Source organism: Phyllobates terribilis, unplaced genomic scaffold (genome assembly GCF_046119375.1).
Source record: "Phyllobates terribilis strain yellow unplaced genomic scaffold, ASM4611937v1 Scaffold_3__8_contigs__length_932513732, whole genome shotgun sequence".
NCBI classification, from domain to species: Eukaryota; Metazoa; Chordata; class Amphibia; order Anura; family Dendrobatidae; genus Phyllobates; species Phyllobates terribilis.
The window spans coordinates 418,110-437,874 of NW_027362763.1; the positions used below are offsets into that span (position 1 = coordinate 418,110).

Sequence of the window (19,765 nt, forward strand, 5' to 3'; positions counted from 1 at the left end):
CAGCTGTTTGCAGATCGGTGACCTCCGACCATCTTTGCTTCGGAGAGACTCTGCCCTTCTCACATGGTCTTTATACAGTCACGTTACTTAGTTGACCATTGACCTGCCGGCGGTTTTCCATCAGTACCATTTACTATTCCAACCTTTTGTTAACCCTGTTCCAACTGTTCTAAGATGTGTCACCGCCGTCAACTTATAAATTAACTTTTACAAATAAAATGGAGAAATGTCCAACGTTTGATCTGTTCTGTGTGATACAATATGGAGAGGGGAGATTTCCAAATCATTGTGTTCTTCTTTTCATTTTACACAGCGCCGCAACTTTTCTGGAACTGGGGTTGTGCACATCAATGTATTAACACGCGGTGTCTCCCTCGGCTATTTCTTGGTTGATCCACAACTTGCTGAAAAGGTGGTCGTGCTCTCGGCCGCTACTTAATTCGCTTCACTTGAAACCTGTTCATCCAGTTGAGTCACCTCAAATCAGGTGGGATCCCCCAAGTCCCTGGCCTTGTATTCTGCCTATATCCAACACTAAAGGCTTAAATAACCAGGACACCTCCAGACGTAGCATAAAACAATATTAAAACCTACAATTTATTGAAAGTTGCCGAGCTGCCAGCAGTTGTATGGTGGCTCATTCATCACACGAGGCACAAGCCCTGAACCGCAGCTGTATAGTGAGACGTGCCGATCCCCGACGGGTGTGGGGTTTCCCCCGTACATTGCAATATGGAAGCTGCTTCCATGAAAGAACGGGGCGGTGGCAGAGGATAGGACTTATTCCAGGCCACCGCCACTCGGACAGTTGTGTATCTCTATACACCTTGTCACTCCCATGTTTATGCCTTCATGATGGGTATTGGGTGTTAATCATGGTGTCTCTGGGTCATCAGAGTGACATACATGTACTAACGGGGGCAGCAGACTTCTCTCGCTCCAGTAGAGATGATGAGTAAGTGCTATAAGGCAGAGTTGCTCCGCAGCCATTGTGGAGTCATCAATGGCACAAAGATGGCGGCTGCATATCCCGGGGTCTGCGGCTGACTGCTACACATTCAGCTCCAGCTTCAAGAATGTCCAGGAGAGGGGTCAAGTGACTAATAAATAAGTGGAGGATTTGCCCGCAGGTCCTGTGGGTCTTGGCACGTAACTACACTCAGTAGTCCATGTTGCACTCATCACCATCATACCAGTCAGATGGCGCATCGGTGCCAAAGAAACGGTCCCCGAAATTACCTGCAGAGGCATTAAAGGGTTACCATATGACACAGAATCTGTTCCCTTCTAGGATGATATGGAAATGAAGGATGGACCACCCCCCAGTAACCCCCCATTCGAGAGCACAGGATATATAAAGGCCTCATTCTCACCGATGCCGGGGATTATATGAAACTCCTGGTTGACGCGTTTATCAACAGCAGTGGTGATGATGCGGACTCGCGGGAACGCGTATGCCACAGAGTGGACACCCATCTCTGCCATCAGCAATGAAATCAAGAAGATCTTGTCCTCTTGGACATCGTGATCCTAGAAGATCAAATAGAGGATATGACCAGAAAAACAAAAAAATACGCAACCCCCACTCGAATCAACAACGGACGTAGTACAGATCGAGGACACGGCTAGGAGAGGAGCAGAGATGACAACCACATAACATGGGACATCACCTACCAGGAGGACACGGATGGCCATCATGGCAGCCGCCCCGGTTGACACAGTGCTGTCCATCAGGATGACATAATCCTCGCTGATCTCCTTTGGCAGTCGCAGGTAATGAAGCTATAAAGGTGTACAGTCAATGATACAAGCATCAGTCACCGGGACAAGCGGGACGGTCGGGGGCAGGAGATGCCATATATACTGCTCCTACCACTGCCCCTCCTCTGTGATATCTCACAATCGTTGAGTGCGACGCGCGTCGGTGCCCGTAGTACGTGGCTTACATGCGTGAACGTTCACCCTCACCTCTGGTTCTCCTGTATTGTGATTGGTCTGGATCAGGATCTTGCCCAGGCGGATGTCCTTACACACAGCGGTGAGGGCCTGCTCCATGGTCTCTCCAGCTCGCAGAATAGAGACCCCCGTGATCTAAAACCAGATTACAGGTCTTTTACTTGTAACAAAAAAAAAATGCCATGATCCCAAGCAACTCGTGTTCGCCACATGGAAATATCATTCCTATCAGTATCCGGCCATTATTGGCACACTGCTGCTTCTGCCCAGCTCCTCAGCAATCTGTGGCGTCTCCTAAGACCGCAGTCGTATCCACCACCACCACCATGTAAGTGGTTGTGACAGAACGACACAAGTTACCATACATTTGCCAATGGCGTCAATGTTTAGTAGGTTATTTCCAGTGCGCCTGAAGATGTGCACACTTCAATACATACCCGCTGACGATGGAACCTTTTGCCCTGATACAATGTCCCCTGTGGGGTCTCCACTGTGATGGCCTGAAAAAGGAAAGAAAAGAGCAATAATACTGTAACTGCAAGTAAAGGAGTTCACAATCAGAGACTGAGCGAGGCCGGACAGTCACAGACACGCATCACCTACATTGAGTGGGAGGAAGGAGAGCGCATGCTCGATCAGGAGACGCATCAGGCGCTTCGAGTAGAAGATGAACTCATCTCGGTTGGTGTCCTTGTTCCTGGGCGAAGCAGTAGTTTATTATTGGAGACCACGGTGAGGGGGTTGGGGCGACTCACGTGTAAAGATCTTACCGGATAATGGTGTGCATCCCACGCACTTGTGGGGTACTCTCAAGAACACTCAGAGTATCCGGAAGAGGTTGCCCCTGATGAGCCGAAGCTAGTGCCGCTCTGATGGCAGAGATTGGGGAAGGGATCAGACAAACCAGAAAAAGAAAAAAAACATCCCAAAAGTCACTATCACAAACCAAACACATGCACTATAATGCAACGGTGACATCCCCACGCTACTATCTGAGACTTGGTGTGACTCGATGTCCTCTCACACCGCGAACCCTAAACGTGCTGTTAGTTGTGCTCTGAAATATTGGAAACAGTAGACGATAGGGACAATAATGGGGTCAAAAGATGAGAGACAAGAGGAGGGGGTAGAACACGGCTCGTCACATCTTCTTTTATTTCCCCATAAAATGCACACTTCAGCCATGCTGAAATATCACAATCGCCACCGGTGGAGGCAGCGAGGATTTGTGCTATAAACCATCAACTTCAGATACACACCGCCTACAAAAAGCCTAACTGCACTAAGATCAATACATTCATTAATACAGAAGATCGTGCAATCAATCCACAGAGAAGAAGATCCTGCTCCAACATCCAATAAAACGCGGCAGACAAGGACCAGCTCAAACACTTCCAACATGGTCCAACCCAATATCAACAGACACCACAAGACAATGAGCATCCCAACATGGTCCAACCCAACATCAGCGGTCACCGCAAGACCATGAGCTTCCCAACAACTCCCAACATGGTCCAACCCAACATCAAGAGTCACAGAAAATACAATGAGCATCCCAACAACTCCTAACATGGTCTAACCCAACATCAACGGTTACCATGAGACAATGAGCATCCCAACATGGTCCAACCCAACATCAACGGTCACCGCAAGACAATTAGCATCCCAACATGGTCCAACCCAACATCAGCGGTCACCGCAAGACCATGAGCATCCCAACAACTCTCAACATGGTCCAACCCAACATCAAGAGTCAAAGAAAAGACAATGAGCATCCCAACAACTCCTAACATGGTCCAACCCAACATCAACGGTTACCATGAGACAATGAGCATCCCAACATGGTCCAACCCAACATCAACGGTCACCGCAAGACAATGAGCATCCCAACATGGTCCAACCCAACATCAGCGGTCACCGCAAGACCATGAGCATCCCAACAACTCTCAACATGGTCCAACCCAACATCAAGAGTCAAAGAAAAGACAATGAGCATCCCAACAACTCCTAACATGGGCCAACCCAACATCAACGGTTACCATGAGACAATGAGCATCCCAACATGGTCCAACCCAACATCAACGGTCACCGCAAGACAATGAGCATCCCAACATGGTCCAACCCAACATCAGCGGTCACCGCAAGACCATGAGCATCCCAACAACTCTCAACATGGTCCAACCCAACATCAAGAGTCAAAGAAAAGACAATGAGCATCCCAACAACTCCTAACATGGTCCAACCCAACATCAACGGTTACCATGAGACAATGAGCATCCCAACAACTCCCAACATCAATCGACACTGTGAAACAATGAGCATCCCAACAACTCCTAACATGGTCCAACCCAACATCAACGGTTACCATGAGACAATGAGCATCCCAACATGGTCCAACCCAACATCAGCGGTCACCGCAAGACCATGAGCATCCCAACAACTCCCAACATGGTCCAACCCAACATCAAGAGTCACAGAAAAGACAATGAGCATCCCAACAACTCCTAACATGGTCCAACCCAACATCAACGATTACCATGAGACAATGAGCATCCCAACAACTCCTAACATCAATCGACACTGTGAAACAATGAGCATCCCAACAACTCCTAACATGGTCCAACCCAACATCAACGGTTACCATGAGACAATGAGCATCCCAACTTGGTCCAACCCAACAACAGCGGTCACCGCAAGACCATGAGCATCCCAACAACTCCCAACAACATGGTCCAACCCAACATCAACGATTACCATGAGACAATGAGCATCCCAACAACTCCCAACATCAATCGACACTGTGAAACAATGAGCATCCCAACAACTTCCAACATGGTCCAACACAACATCAAAAATCATTACAAGTCAATGAAAATCCCAACAACTGCCAACATGATCCAGCTCAGCATCAATAGTCACTACAAGACAACGACAAGCCCAAAGACTCCCACCCTGATCAAACACAATATCAACGATCACTAAAAGACAATGAGAAGCCCATTGACAACCTTCATCCCAAACGGCAGCCCAACATCAATGGTCAATATAAGACAACAATCTGCCTAACAACTCCCAACTCAAGATTAACTGTTGCTACACAATAGGAATCTACTTAAAACCCACAACAGTCCAACCCAACAGCACAATGACCAGTTCAATCACTTCACCATGAAAGAAGAGTTCTTGTGTTGTTGCTACTCAACCCAACACCTTCAGCCACCAAAGAAGAAACTGCTGACCTCAAAATGTTCCATCACTACTGAGCCAAACATCAAAAGCACAACATAATCCACCTCAACATCCCGTGTAAACAGACATCAGCAGACTAGGACTGCAAGACACTTTTCAATCCAAAAACAGCCATAACAACCCTCAGCCCAACATCTCCACATGGCTCCTCACTTATCCAGTCCTAGGATCCTGAGAGGAGACGTACGAGACATAACAAAATATCACTCAAGTCAGACACAGAGGAGCAGCACACGCTACACAGCTCCAAGCAGTCACACCATCTCTGGCATGGCGGAGCTGTGTGTTCTTGGCATGCATTGTTAACACGTCTGTGGAAAGTCAGACATGCAGAAAACAGGCGGCTCACATATCCCAGCGCTGCATCCTCTGCACAGTACGGCAGGAGAAGACAAGGGGACATGGTAAAAGGAAGAGACAAGAAATGAGGTAATGACTATAGAGATCAGGAGTCCATACTACAGGAGACAATGATAGGGTAACACCGCCGGCCCTGAGGAGCGGCCCCGCCGCAGGCACCTGGAGGAGCGGCCCCGCCGCAGGCACCTGGAGGGGCGGCCCCGCCGCAGGCACCTGGAGGAGCGGCCCCGCCGCAGGCACCTGGAGGGGCGGCCCCGCCGCAGGCACCTGGAGGAGCGGCCCCGCCGCAGGCACCTGGAGGAGCGGCCCCGCCGCAGGCACCTGGAGGAGCGGCCCCGCCGCAGGCACCTGGAGGAGCGGCCCCGCCGCAGGCACCTGGAGGAGCGGCCCCGCCGCAGGCACCTGGAGGAGCGGCCCCGCCGCAGGCACCTGGAGGAGCGGCCCCGCCGCAGGCACCTGGAGGAGCGGCCCCGCCGCAGGCACCTGGAGGAGTGGCCCCACAGGCACCTGGAGGAGCGGCCCCGCCACAGGCACCTGGAGGAGCGGCCCCACCACAGGCACCTGGAGGAGCGGCCCCGCCGCAGGCACCTGGAGGAGCGGCCCCGCCGCAGGCACCTGGAGGAGCGGCCCCACAGGCACCTGGAGGAGCGGCCCCGCAGGCACCTGGAGGAGCGGCCCCGCAGAACTCTGCACTCACCATATTTCGTAGTTCATAAAAATCTAAATCTGATTAATATGGGCAATATTTAGTGACCCCACAACCCCCCCTCCATACACCCAACGCCCCACCACCCGCCATGTACGACCCACAATCCTACCTTACTGTGATCTCCCGCTGACAAAAAGAACAGGTCAACCAAGGGTTAACGTCACAGCACGCAGGATCACACGGGACGGTTAGAAAGAGAGAAGGAAAACAACATGAAACGTGGGGAATAAAGGAGTGGAACGGAAGAGACAGGCGAGATAGAGGGTGACAGCTACGAGACAGAGCACCAGAAAAAGAGAGGGGGTGAGGGATAATGATCAAGGAAGACGAAAGGAAGAAGAGAGATGATGAGCTAAGAGAGCGCAGGAAGATGAGAGATGATGAGCTAAGAGAGCGCAGGAAGAAGAGAGATGATGAGCTAAGAGAGCGCAGGAAGAAGAGAGATGATGAGCTAAGAGAGCGCAGGAAGATGAGAGATGATGAGCTAAGAGAGCGCAGGAAGATGAGAGATGATGAGCTAAGAGAGCGCAGGAAGATGAGAGATGATGAGCTAAGAGAGCGCAGGAAGAAGAGAGATGATGAGCTAAGAGAGCGCAGGAAGAAGAGAGATGATGAGCTAAGAGAGCGCAGGAAGATGAGAGATGATGAGCTAAGAGAGCGCAGGAAGAAGAGAGATGATGAGCTAAGAGAGCGCAGGAAGATGAGAGATGATGAGCTAAGAGAGCGCAGGAAGAAGAGAGATGATGAGCTAAGAGAGCGCAGGAAGATGAGAGATGATGAGCTAAGAGAGCGCAGGAAGAAGAGAGATGATGAGCTAAGAGAGCGCAGGAAGATGAGAGATGATGAGCTAAGAGAGCGCAGGAAGAAGAGAGATGATGAGCTAAGAGAGCGCAGGAAGAAGAGAGATGATGAGCTAAGAGAGCGCAGGAAGAAGAGAGATGATGAGCTAAGAGAGCGCAGGAAGAAGAGAGATGATGAGCTAAGAGAGCGCAGGAAGATGAGAGATGATGAGCTAAGAGAGCGCAGGAAGATGAGAGATGATGAGCTAAGAGAGCGCAGGAAGATGAGAGATGATGAGCTAAGAGAGCGCAGGAAGAAGAGAGATGATGAGCTAAGAGAGCGCAGGAAGAAGAGAGATGATGAGCTAAGAGAGCGCAGGAAGAAGAGAGATGATGAGCTAAGAGAGCGCAGGAAGAAGAGAGATGATGAGCTAAGAGAGCGCAGGAAGATGAGAGATGATGAGCTAAGAGAGCGCAGGAAGAAGAGAGATGATGAGCTAAGAGAGCGCAGGAAGATGAGAGATGATGAGCTAAGAGAGCGCAGGAAGATGAGAGATGATGAGCTAAGAGAGCGCAGGAAGAAGAGAGATGATGAGCTAAGAGAGCGCAGGAAGATGAGAGATGATGAGCTAAGAGAGCGCAGGAAGATGAGAGATGATGAGCTAAGAGAGCGCAGGAAGATGAGAGATGATGAGCTAAGAGAGCGCAGGAAGATGAGAGATGATGAGCTAAGAGAGCGCAGGAAGATGAGAGATGATGAGCTAAGAGAGCGCAGGAAGATGAGAGATGATGAGCTAAGAGAGCGCAGGAAGATGAGAGATGATGAGCTAAGAGAGCGCAGGAAGATGAGAGATGATGAGCTAAGAGAGCGCAGGAAGATGAGAGATGATGAGCTAAGAGAGCGCAGGAAGATGAGAGATGATGAGCTAAGAGAGCGCAGGAAGATGAGAGATGATGAGCTAAGAGAGCGCAGGAAGAAGAGAGATGATGAGCTAAGAGAGCGCAGGAAGAAGAGAGATGATGAGCTAAGAGAGCGCAGGAAGAAGAGAGATGATGAGCTAAGAGAGCGCAGGAAGAAGAGAGATGATGAGCTAAGAGAGCGCAGGAAGATGAGAGATGATGAGCTAAGAGAGCGCAGGAAGATGAGAGATGATGAGCTAAGAGAGCGCAGGAAGATGAGAGATGATGAGCTAAGAGAGCGCAGGAAGAAGAGAGATGATGAGCTAAGAGAGCGCAGGAAGAAGAGAGATGATGAGCTAAGAGAGCGCAGGAAGAAGAGAGATGATGAGCTAAGAGAGCGCAGGAAGAAGAGAGATGATGAGCTAAGAGAGCGCAGGAAGAAGAGAGATGATGAGCTAAGAGAGCGCAGGAAGAAGAGAGATGATGAGCTAAGAGAGCGCAGGAAGAAGAGAGATGATGAGCTAAGAGAGCGCAGGAAGAAGAGAGATGATGAGCTAAGAGAGCGCAGGAAGAAGAGAGATGATGAGCTAAGAGAGCGCAGGAAGAAGAGAGATGATGAGCTAAGAGAGCGCAGGAAGATGAGAGATGATGAGCTAAGAGAGCGCAGGAAGAAGAGAGATGATGAGCTAAGAGAGCGCAGGAAGAAGAGAGATGATGAGCTAAGAGAGCGCAGGAAGATGAGAGATGATGAGCTAAGAGAGCGCAGGAAGAAGAGAGATGATGAGCTAAGAGAGCGCAGGAAGAAGAGAGATGATGAGCTAAGAGAGCGCAGGAAGAAGAGAGATGATGAGCTAAGAGAGCGCAGGAAGAAGAGAGATGATGAGCTAAGAGAGCGCAGGAAGATGAGAGATGATGAGCTAAGAGAGCGCAGGAAGAAGAGAGATGATGAGCTAAGAGAGCGCAGGAAGAAGAGAGATGATGAGCTAAGAGAGCGCAGGAAGACGAGAGATGATGAGCTAAGAGAGCGCAGGAAGAAGAGAGATGATGAGCTAAGAGAGCGCAGGAAGAAGAGAGATGATGAGCTAAGAGAGCGCAGGAAGATGAGAGATGATGAGCTAAGAGAGCGCAGGAAGAAGAGAGATGATGAGCTAAGAGGGCGCAGGAAGAAGAGAGATGATGAGCTAAGAGAGCGCAGGAAGAAGAGAGATGATGAGCTAAGAGAGCGCAGGAAGAAGAGAGATGATGAGCTAAGAGAGCGCAGGAAGAAGAGAGATGATGAGCTAAGAGAGCGCAGGAAGATGAGAGATGATGAGCTAAGAGAGCGCAGGAAGATGAGAGATGATGAGCTAAGAGAGCGCAGGAAGAAGAGAGATGATGAGCTAAGAGAGCGCAGGAAGATGAGAGATGATGAGCTAAGAGAGCGCAGGAAGAAGAGAGATGATGAGCTAAGAGAGCGCAGGAAGAAGAGAGATGATGAGCTAAGAGAGCGCAGGAAGAAGAGAGATGATGAGCTAAGAGAGCGCAGGAAGATGAGAGATGATGAGCTAAGAGAGCGCAGGAAGATGAGAGATGATGAGCTAAGAGAGCGCAGGAAGATGAGAGATGATGAGCTAAGAGAGCGCAGGAAGATGAGAGATGATGAGCTAAGAGAGCGCAGGAAGAAGAGAGATGATGAGCTAAGAGAGCGCAGGAAGATGAGAGATGATGAGCTAAGAGAGCGCAGGAAGAAGAGAGATGATGAGCTAAGAGAGCGCAGGAAGATGAGAGATGATGAGCTAAGAGAGCGCAGGAAGATGAGAGATGATGAGCTAAGAGAGCGCAGGAAGAAGAGAGATGATGAGCTAAGAGAGCGCAGGAAGAAGAGAGATGATGAGCTAAGAGAGCGCAGGAAGATGAGAGATGATGAGCTAAGAGAGCGCAGGAAGAAGAGAGATGATGAGCTAAGAGAGCGCAGGAAGAAGAGAGATGATGAGCTAAGAGAGCGCAGGAAGAAGAGATGATGAGGCAGAGAGCTCAGGAGGAAGAGATGATGAGGCAGAGAGCTCAGGAGGAAGAGATGATGAGGCAGAGAGCTCAGGAGGAAGAGATGCTGAGGTAGAGAGCTCAGGAGGAAGAGATGATGAGGTAGAGAGCGCAGGAGGAAGAGATGATGAGGTAGAGAGCTCGGGAGGAAGAGATGATGAGGCAGAGAGCTCGGGAGGAAGAGATGATGAGGCAGAGAGCTCGGGAGGAAGAGATGATGAGGCAGAGAGCTCAGGAGGAAGAGATGATGAGGCAGAGAGCTCAGGAGGAAGAGGTGATGAGGCAGAGAGCTCAGGAGGAAGAGATGATGAGGTAGAGAGCTCAGGAGGAAGAGATGATGAGGTAGAGAGCTCAGGAGGAAGAGGTGATGAGGTAGAGAGCTCAGGAGGAAGAGATGATGAGGTAGAGAGCTCAGGAGGAAGAGATGATGAGGCAGAGAGCTCAGGAGGAAGAGATGATGAGGTAGAGAGCTCAGGAGGAAGAGATGATGAGGTAGAGAGCTCAGGAGGAAGAGGTGATGAGGTAGAGAGCTCAGGAGGAAGAGATGATGAGGCAGAGAGCTCAGGAGGAAGAGATGATGAGGCAGAGAGCTCAGGAGGAAGAGATGATGAGGCAGAGAGCTCAGGAGGAAGAGATGATGAGGTAGAGAGCTCAGGAGGAAGAGGTGATGAGGTAGAGAGCTCAGGAGGAAGAGATGATGAGGCAGAGAGCTCAGGAGGAAGAGATGATGAGGTAGAGAGCTCAGGAGGAAGAGATGATGAGGTAGAGAGCTCAGGAGGAAGAGGTGATGAGGTAGAGAGCTCAGGAGGAAGAGATGATGAGGCAGAGAGCTCAGGAGGAAGAGATGATGAGGCAGAGAGCTCAGGAGGAAGAGATGATGAGGCAGAGAGCTCAGGAGGAAGAGATGATGAGGCAGAGAGCTCAGGAGGAAGAGATGATGAGGCAGAGAGCTCAGGAGGAAGAGGTGATGAGGCAGAGAGCTCAGGAGGAAGAGATGATGAGGTAGAGAGCTCAGGAGGAAGAGATGATGAGGTAGAGAGCTCAGGAGGAAGAGGTGATGAGGTAGAGAGCTCAGGAGGAAGAGATGATGAGGTAGAGAGCTCAGGAGGAAGAGATGATGAGGCAGAGAGCTCAGGAGGAAGAGATGATGAGGTAGAGAGCTCAGGAGGAAGAGATGATGAGGTAGAGAGCGCAGGAGGAAGAGATGATGAGGCAGAGAGCGCAGGAGGAAGAGATGATGAGGCAGAGAGCTCAGGAGGAAGAGGTGATGAGGTAGAGAGCTCAGGAGGAAGAGATGATGAGGCAGAGAGCTCAGGAGGAAGAGATGATGAGGCAGAGAGCTCAGGAGGAAGAGATGATGAGGCAGAGAGCTCAGGAGGAAGAGATGATGAGGCAGAGAGCTCAGGAGGAAGAGATGATGAGGCAGAGAGCTCAGGAGGAAGAGATGATGAGGCAGAGAGCTCAGGAGGAAGAGATGATGAGGTAGAGAGCTCAGGAGGAAGAGATGATGAGGCAGAGAGCTCAGGAGGAAGAGATGATGAGGCAGAGAGCTCAGGAGGAAGAGATGATGAGGCAGAGAGCTCAGGAGGAAGAGATGATGAGGTAGAGAGCGCAGGAGGAAGAGATGATGAGGTAGAGAGCTCGGGAGGAAGAGATGATGAGGTAGAGAGCTCAGGAGGAAGAGATGATGAGGCAGAGAGCTCAGGAGGAAGAGATGATGAGGTAGAGAGCTCAGGAGGAAGAGCAAAGATAAGGTAAGAAAGCAAAAAGAAGAGAAATGAAGAGGTAAGAGAGCACAAGAAGAAGAGAGAAGAGGAGGTAAGAGATCGCAAAAGGAAGAAGACACTACGTGCAGAGCGTGCATGGAGTGTTACAGTGACAGTCATGCTTTCGGGTCTTATTATCCTCCGTGGCTTCTCAGGGTTACAGCAGAGTATTCACCTCCACATGGCAGCCTGCCGCCACAGGTGGGACAAGACACACGGTCAGACCGCCAAACTACGGCCCCGACACAGTGGTACTCGGGTAGGAAGAACAGGCGGGAACTACGGGGACATTACATTCACCCGCACTGTGCACAGATAAGTGCGGCAGAGCGGCTGCTGGGGTCAGGTATGACAGCACCACGTCAGCTGCACTTAGAGACCGGATCACCTGGAGGGGGCGCTGTGCTGGACGGAACTCACCTTCTCCAGCTGACTGTGCACATGCTGAACAATGAGGTCCAGAGCCACAGAGTTCTCGCCTCCTAAAACACACAGCAATCCAAAATATTACATCAGGTAGAGCCCCAGGTGTATACGCTACCTCCGGTATACAGGTAGGGCGCCCAGGGGTATACACTACCTCCGGTATACAGGTAGAGCGCCCAGGTGTATACACTACCTCCGGTATACAGGTAGGGCGCCCAGGGGTATACACTACCTCCGGTATACAGGTAGAGCGCCCAGGTGTATACACTACCATCACAGAGTGCAGATTACCTCTGGGCACCACGATATCTGCCAGCTGTACGGTGGGCTCAATATACTGCTCGAACGCCGGCTTCACAAACTTATTGTATTGCTTGATCACCCCGACAATGTCGCGGCCGCGCTCGGTGATGTCTCGCTTCAATCGTCGCACCAGCCGAATGTCAGAGTCTGTATCTACAAACACCTTCATGTCTAAAAGCTGGAGGAAAGAGAAGTCACATAATGGGGCAAATACCATCCCAGCATGCAGAAAAGAGAGGAGATTGAGGAGTGGTGAGACAGCCAGGGGAGGGGAGGGGAGCACCGGGAGGGGAGCGCGCCCAGGCACCGGGAGGGGAGGGGAGCGCGCCCAGGCACCGGGAGGGGAGGGGAGCGCGCCCAGGCACCGGGAGGGGAGGGGAGCGCGCCCAGGCACCGGGAGGGGAGGGGAGCGCGCCCAGGCACCGGGAGGGGAGGGGAGCACGCCCAGGCACCGGGAGGGGAGCGCGCCCAGGCACCGGGAGGGGAGCGCGCCCAGGCACCGGGAGGGGAGCCAGAGAAACAAAGCCTAGAGACAAGCAGAAGCCATTGATTTTACCTTCAGGAGCTCCTTATTGGCAAAGGAGAGAATTCCCTCAAATATGACAACATTGGCACCATAAACTGTTTTCTGCAGGAGTAGAGAGGATGGAGTACACATGGGTGAAGAGTGGTCTTACACTGGGGGGCTCCAGTGTAATGTCGCTGCGGGGTCACTCACCCAGTCCTTGCGGCGGCTGTGTGTGGTGAAGTCGTACACTGGCACTTTCACGCTCTTCCCCTTCTTCAGTTTGCGCAAGACGCTGACCAGAAGATCGAAGTCAAAAGCATCGGGGTGATCGAAGTTATACTCATTCCTGGCGGCCAAATCCTGCTGCTCCTTAGTGAGGATCTGGGAGAACACAAGCAGTAACAACTATGAGCACCAGCACCCCAGATCTGGGCTCAGCCACTCACCCTCGATGGCACGAATGTGGTCTCAGCCACCTCGGGTACCATAGATCGGGGCTCAACCAACCCAGGCTCAGCCACCCACCCCGATGGCGCAGATCCAAGCTCATCTACCCCGGGCACCACAGATCCAGGACCAGCCACCCCCGGTAGCACAGATCCAGGCTCAACACCGGGCACCACAGATCCAGGACCAGCCACCCCCGGTAGCACAGATCCAGGCTCAACACCGGGCACTACAGATCCAGGACCAGCCACCCCCGGTAGCACAGATCCAAGCTCATCTACCCCGGGCACCACAGATCCAGGACCAGCCACCCCCGGTAGCACAGATCCAGGCACCTCAGATCCGGGTTCAGCCCCGGCCACAACAGATCCAGGCTGTACAGATGTGCAATACGGAATCCCCAGATTTCGATGCAAGCCTGGAGTCCCACAGAAAATAACACAGATGAGGTGGTGGAGCCACCTACTGGCTGATTCATGGCCAATAGCCCAATATGCGGAGGGTATGATCTGACATCTTGCCCCACCGTGTTTCCTCATCCGGTATGTATTCCGCCACGCAGAGTATATGGAAGAGGAAAAGCTGTATTTGAGCAACACCCTCAACCTCTAAGAACCATGGGCGATTTTCATGCTTGGATTTTCCTCCTCTGCCACCATCGTCGCCTCCCTCCCCATCGCTGTACCCGGGCTCATTTCTTCTAGCTTTAGAGTTGACCCTTCGATCATGTGACGGCCTGATGTACGCACCGTATTACGGAGTATTGTGTGCATGATGTTCTATACGCCTTCCTCGCCTGCAGCAGGGTCCACGCTGTCATCATCACTCACCTCAGTCTCAAGTGATGCTCACCCACCTGCTGCCTGTCCGTGCACCGAGGGCTTCCGTGGAGGTCGGCACAATGGATCAGCTCATGCGGGGGCTCACAGCCATGTACACCCCACGACCCAGCCATAATAGCGCCTCCACTCCAGCCCTACCCCAGGGATCTATCCCATATATCGCGTTCTCAGTTCTGGTGTAAGATTTCACTTGCAGATTTATCAATGTCCCCGGACGGTAGAAAAGTCAGGCCTGCAGCAGTCATTTCCTTCACCCATGCCTTCATATTTATATACAAGGTACAGACCAAAAGTTTGGACACACCTTCTCATTTAAAGATTTTTCTGTATTTTCATGACTATGAAAATTGTACATTCACACTGAAGGCATCAAAACTATGAATTACCACATGTGGAATTATATACTTAACAAAAAAGTGTGAAACAACTGAAAATATGTCTTATATTCTAGGGTCTTCACAGTAGCCCCCTTTCGCTTTGATGACTGCTTTGCACACTCTTGGCATTCTCTTGATGAGCTTCAAGAGGTAGTCACCGGAAATGGTCTTCCAACAATCTTGAAGGAGTTCCCAGAGATGCTTAGCACTTGTTGGCCCTTTTGCCTTCACTCTGCGGTCCAGCTCCCCCCAAACCATCTTGATTGGGTTCAGGTCTGGTGACTGTGGAGGCCAGGTCATCTGGCGTAGCCCCCCATCACTCTCCTTCTTGGTCAAATAGCCCTTACACAGCCTGGAGGTTGTTTGGGGTCATTGTCCTGTTGAAAAATAAATGATGGTCCAACTAAACGCAAACCGGATGGAATAGCATGCCGCTGCAAGATGCTGTGGTAGCCATGCTGGTTCAGTATGCCTTCAATTTTGAATAAATCCCCAACAGTGTCACCAGCAAAGCCCCCCCACACCATCACACCTCCTCCTCCATGCTTCACGGTGGGAACCAGGCATGTAGAGTCCATCCGTTCGCCTTTTCTGCGTTGCACAAAGACACGGTGGTTGGAACCAAAGATCTCAAATTTGGACTCATCAGACCAAAGCACAGATTTCCACTGGTCTAATGTCCATTCCTTGTGTTCTTTAGCCCAAACAAGTCTCTTCTGCTTGTTGCCTGTCCTTAGCAGTGGTTTCCTAGCAGCTATTTTACCATGAAGACCTGCTGCACAAAGTCTCCTCTTAACAGTTGTTGTAGAGATGTGTCTGCTGCTAGAACTCTGTGCGGCATTGACCTGGTCTCTAATCTGAGCTGCTGTTAACCTGCGATTTCTGAGGCTGGTGACTCGGATAAACTTATCCTCAGAAGCAGAGGTGACTCTTGGTCTTCCTTTCCTGGGGCGGTCCTCATGTGAGCCAGTTTCTTTGTAGTGCTTGATGATTTTTGCAACTGCACTTGGGGACACTTTCAAAGTTTTCCCAATTTTTCGCAATGACTGACCTTCATTTCTTAAAGTAATGATGGCCACTCGCTTTTCTTTACTTAGCTGCTTTTTTCTTGCCATGTTACAAATTCTAACAGTCTATTCAGTAGGACTATCAGCTGTGTATCCACCAGACTTCTGCACAACACAACTGATGGTCCCAACCACAATCATAAGGCAAGAAATCCCACTTATTAAACCTGACAGGGCACACCTGTGAAGTGAAAACCATTTCCGGTGACTACCTCTTGAAGCTCATCAAGAGAATGCCAAGATTGTGCAAAGCAGTCATCAAAGCAAAAGGTGGCTACTGTGAAGACCCTAGAATATAAGACATATTTTCAGTTGTTTCACACTTTTTTGGTAAGTATATAATTCCACATGTGGTAATTCATAGTTTTGATGCCTTCAGTGTGAATGTACAATTCTCATAGTCATGAAAATACAGAAAAATCTTTAAATGAGAAGGTGTGTCCAAACTTTTGGTCTGTACTGTATGTATATATATATATATATATATATATATATATACACACACACACACAGTAGATAACAGGAGCAGTGCACTTTCATCTCCACCATTATAACTGTGCTACAGGAGCTGTGCAGTCATCATCTCAGTCATAAGACATCTCCAGAGGAAGGGAGGAGAGCTGACAATTCAAACTCATTTTAGAAGCAGGACTTCACATTGAACATAAGGGGAAGTGAGAAAAACTAAATTAAAAATAGGAAACTCAAGCTTCAAGCTCCTTTTGAAGAAGTGGCCCCCTGCAGTGACAAGGTAATTAAACATTAAGATCTGTTCTAGGAAAATGACAAACAGTCTGAAATTTTTTTACCATGGGAGAAGCATGCTTTCCCTCGCATAGGGCTTCTTTTCATAAAGCACAGACTGCAGACCGACCAGTGCCAGTAGTCAGAAATGAATATGAGATTTGTATCGATCCGATATTTATGTGATATAGGTTTTCAGCGTCGTAGAAAAGGGTAGAAAGGAACGCACTCACTCACATTGCCATGGGGCTACTAGAGCTCCTCCAACTTAATATCAATCTCATAGATTATGCCAACCAGGTCATATTTGGTCTCTATGTAAAGGTAAAATCACAACAGAAAATATGACTTCAATATCTAACTCCTGGGACCTTCAGAGGCGAAGATATCTTGTAAGTTGGGGATCTCATAAAATCCTGAAGGGCTGAGAACATCCCACAAACAGCCCCCATATGAGGTCATCAGGGGAGGTGTGTGGGCGTAACTTACAGCTAATAAAAACCAGAAACTGGGTTTAGGTCTTTGTCATTCTGGGAAGACATAGTTTGCTGTGTGAGTGTCCATTTTCCAAATCAGGAGTGCTTCCCTCCGCTAAGCCCTGACCCATTTCTGTGACCAGGTTTAGTAAGTTTCTTTAGTTATTCCTTTTTATTTTATGTAATTGTATATATCGTATTGTTTTGTTCCCATTTTGTATCATCTTGTATATTTTTTTATAAACACTTCCTTTCTTTCTGGATTAAATATATAAATGGTTACTCTTCCTCTGTAAACCACACCCCTGAAGCCTTACGCTACCTGTCAGGAAGATATTGAGAAAAATTTAAAATCTTTTCTTCTCCCCTGTCATAGATATTAAGAATGTATTTAGAATCAAGCCCCTCTGCCCCCCCTCCCTCCTCCCCCTTTTGTCACAAGACAAGAGAGGTCTCCATGTAAATTTCAGCACAAAGACCAATTAACACACGTCTGAGAAGTGACTGGTAAAACTATAACCTACTTAACTTCAAAGGGGGTTTAAACAAAGACTGCAGGATTTTCGACTCCGATACGAAATATGGAATAACTAAAATGCCATACATCCATTAATGATGGGACCCTTATTTTTAGGGGCAGGGTCAGCTAGGGAACAATAGGGATATTTTTCTGTCGTTGAAAAACCCTTCGTGGAGCTGTAGCGCAAAAAAAACTGAATAGTAGACTGCAACTATGCGATGTGTGGTCTCTAAATGAAGGTAAAATCATAATAGAAAATATGGTATCACTTTGGGCTTCTGGGATCAACGAGCGATAAGTTATTCCAAAAACCAGGTTTTTCATACAAACATGAAGGGTGGATCCCAGCCAAGAGGGGTGCCGACATCACTCTCCCTTAAGCATAAAATAGTTTGCTGAGGTTGAAGATTCATTCATTGCCAGAGGGGTATAAGGACTATAAGCAACGGATCCTATTTGATAACAGTCTAATCAAATCGGGGAGCCCCTCCTCCACCTATATTGAATAGTCTCAGCGATCGTATAGCAAGTTTCCTTCTTAATCCTTATTATTCTGTCTGCTTATATATCTTATTGTCTCCTTTGTAAAATCCTTGTATATATTTTCCTAAACACTGCCTCCCTTTTGGATTAAATATAAAATTGAATAGTTATTTTTCTTTTGTCCTGTAATTGTTCCCTCCCGCGAAGCCATATATTCCGCTACCAAAACGCAGGCGCCCGCCCAGGCCTATATTATATTTCACATCTGGACAGTGGTGGCAGCGAATAATAATATTAATTGGGCTATTGTGAAGTTGACAGTGACCGTACGCAGGTCATAAACACGTATTCCATGCTTTGGAATCCAGAGGTGTGACGCCATACGCTCATTGGTCGCTTGCCGATAACTAAGAAGTGAGTAGTCTGGATAGTGTGCTCGCGATTCCGAATGAAATCCATGACACAGTGACAGCACGGTGAGATATTGCGTGATCTCCCCGGTGTAGTCTCTGTGGAATTCCTGATACTTCCTATAACGGGCGTCCAATCAACCTGTATAAATGATTGGTAGTGGCAGCAAGTGCTTCTTTTTGTTATTGTGGAGCTGGCAGTAACTGTACCGGAGTGTACTCTGTATATATATTCCATGCGTTGGAATCAGAGGTGTATACACAATAGGCTCCCTGTTAGTTCCCCAATAGCCGGCCTAGTGGTGGAAGCAGCTGCGGTCTTGTCCATCACTCGCTAGTCAATTGCATAACTATCCTGACGATTGGAGGCAGCGGTGGGATCTGTGTGACCTCTCCGGTGTCATCTCTGACAAAGTGGTGACATTCCCCCGGCTGTATACCTGTGACAGACTCCTTCATTATAACTGTGCCACAGAAGCTGTGCAGTCATCATCTCCACCATTATAACTGTGCTACAGAAGCTGTGCAGTCATCTCCACCATTATAACTGTGCTACAGGAGCTGTGCAGACATCATCTCCACCATTATAACTGTGCTACAGAAGCTGTGCAGTCATCATCTCCACCATTATAACTGTGCTACAGGAGCAGTGCAGTCATCATCTCCACCATTATAACTGTGCTACAGGAGCAGTGCAGTCATCATCTCCACCATTATAACTGTGCTACAGAAGCTGTGCAGTCATCATCTCCACCATTATAACTGTGCTACAGGAGCAGTGCAGTCATCATCTCCACTGTTATAACTGTGCTACAGGAGCAGTGCAGTCATCATCTCCACCATTATAACTGTGCTACAGAAGCTGTGCAGTCATCATCTCCACCATTATAACTGTGCTACAGAAGCTGTGCAGTCATCTCCACCATTATAACTGTGCTACAGAAGCTGTGCAGTCATCTCCACCATTATAACTGTGCTACAGGAGCTGTGCAGTCATCATCTCCACCATTATAACTGTGCTACAGAAGCTGTGCAGTCATCATCTCCACCATTATAACTGTGCTACAGGAGCAGTGCAGTCATCATCTCCACCATTATAACTGTGCTACAGGAGCTGTGCAGTCATCATCTCCACCATTATAACTGTGCTACAGAAGCTGTGCAGTCATCATCTCCACCATTATAACTGTGCTACAGAAGCTGTGCAGTCATCATCTCCACCATTATAACTGTGCTACAGAAGCTGTGCAGTCATCATCTCCACCATTATAACTGTGCTACAGGAGCTGTGCAGTCATCATCTCCACCATTATAACTGTGCTACAGGAGCTGTGCAGTCATCTCCACCATTATAACTGTGCTACAGGAGCTGTGCAGTCATCATCTCCACCATTATAACTGTGCTACAGAAGCTGTGCAGT

General features: G+C 49.2%; 1 protein-coding gene across 1 annotated transcript in view; it reads right to left on the minus strand.

Moving 5' to 3' along the window:
- Positions 1–568: 568 nt before the first annotated feature.
- LOC141258650 (uridine-cytidine kinase-like 1) overlaps positions 569–19,765 on the minus strand; it is a 31,422-nt gene continuing 12,225 nt past the window's right edge. The window contains exons 4-15 of the mRNA XM_073673603.1: positions 13,189–13,359; positions 13,027–13,098; positions 12,459–12,648; positions 12,162–12,223; positions 6,384–6,400; positions 2,727–2,825; positions 2,560–2,653; positions 2,394–2,456; positions 1,969–2,091; positions 1,675–1,782; positions 1,374–1,530; positions 569–1,239 (exon numbers count right to left, since the gene is read on the minus strand). Coding sequence (XP_073529704.1) covers positions 1,160–1,239; positions 1,374–1,530; positions 1,675–1,782; positions 1,969–2,091; positions 2,394–2,456; positions 2,560–2,653; positions 2,727–2,825; positions 6,384–6,400; positions 12,162–12,223; positions 12,459–12,648; positions 13,027–13,098; positions 13,189–13,359 — 1,236 coding nt within the window. The 3' untranslated portion in view covers positions 569–1,159. The remainder of the gene's footprint in view (positions 1,240–1,373; positions 1,531–1,674; positions 1,783–1,968; positions 2,092–2,393; positions 2,457–2,559; positions 2,654–2,726; positions 2,826–6,383; positions 6,401–12,161; positions 12,224–12,458; positions 12,649–13,026; positions 13,099–13,188; positions 13,360–19,765) is intronic.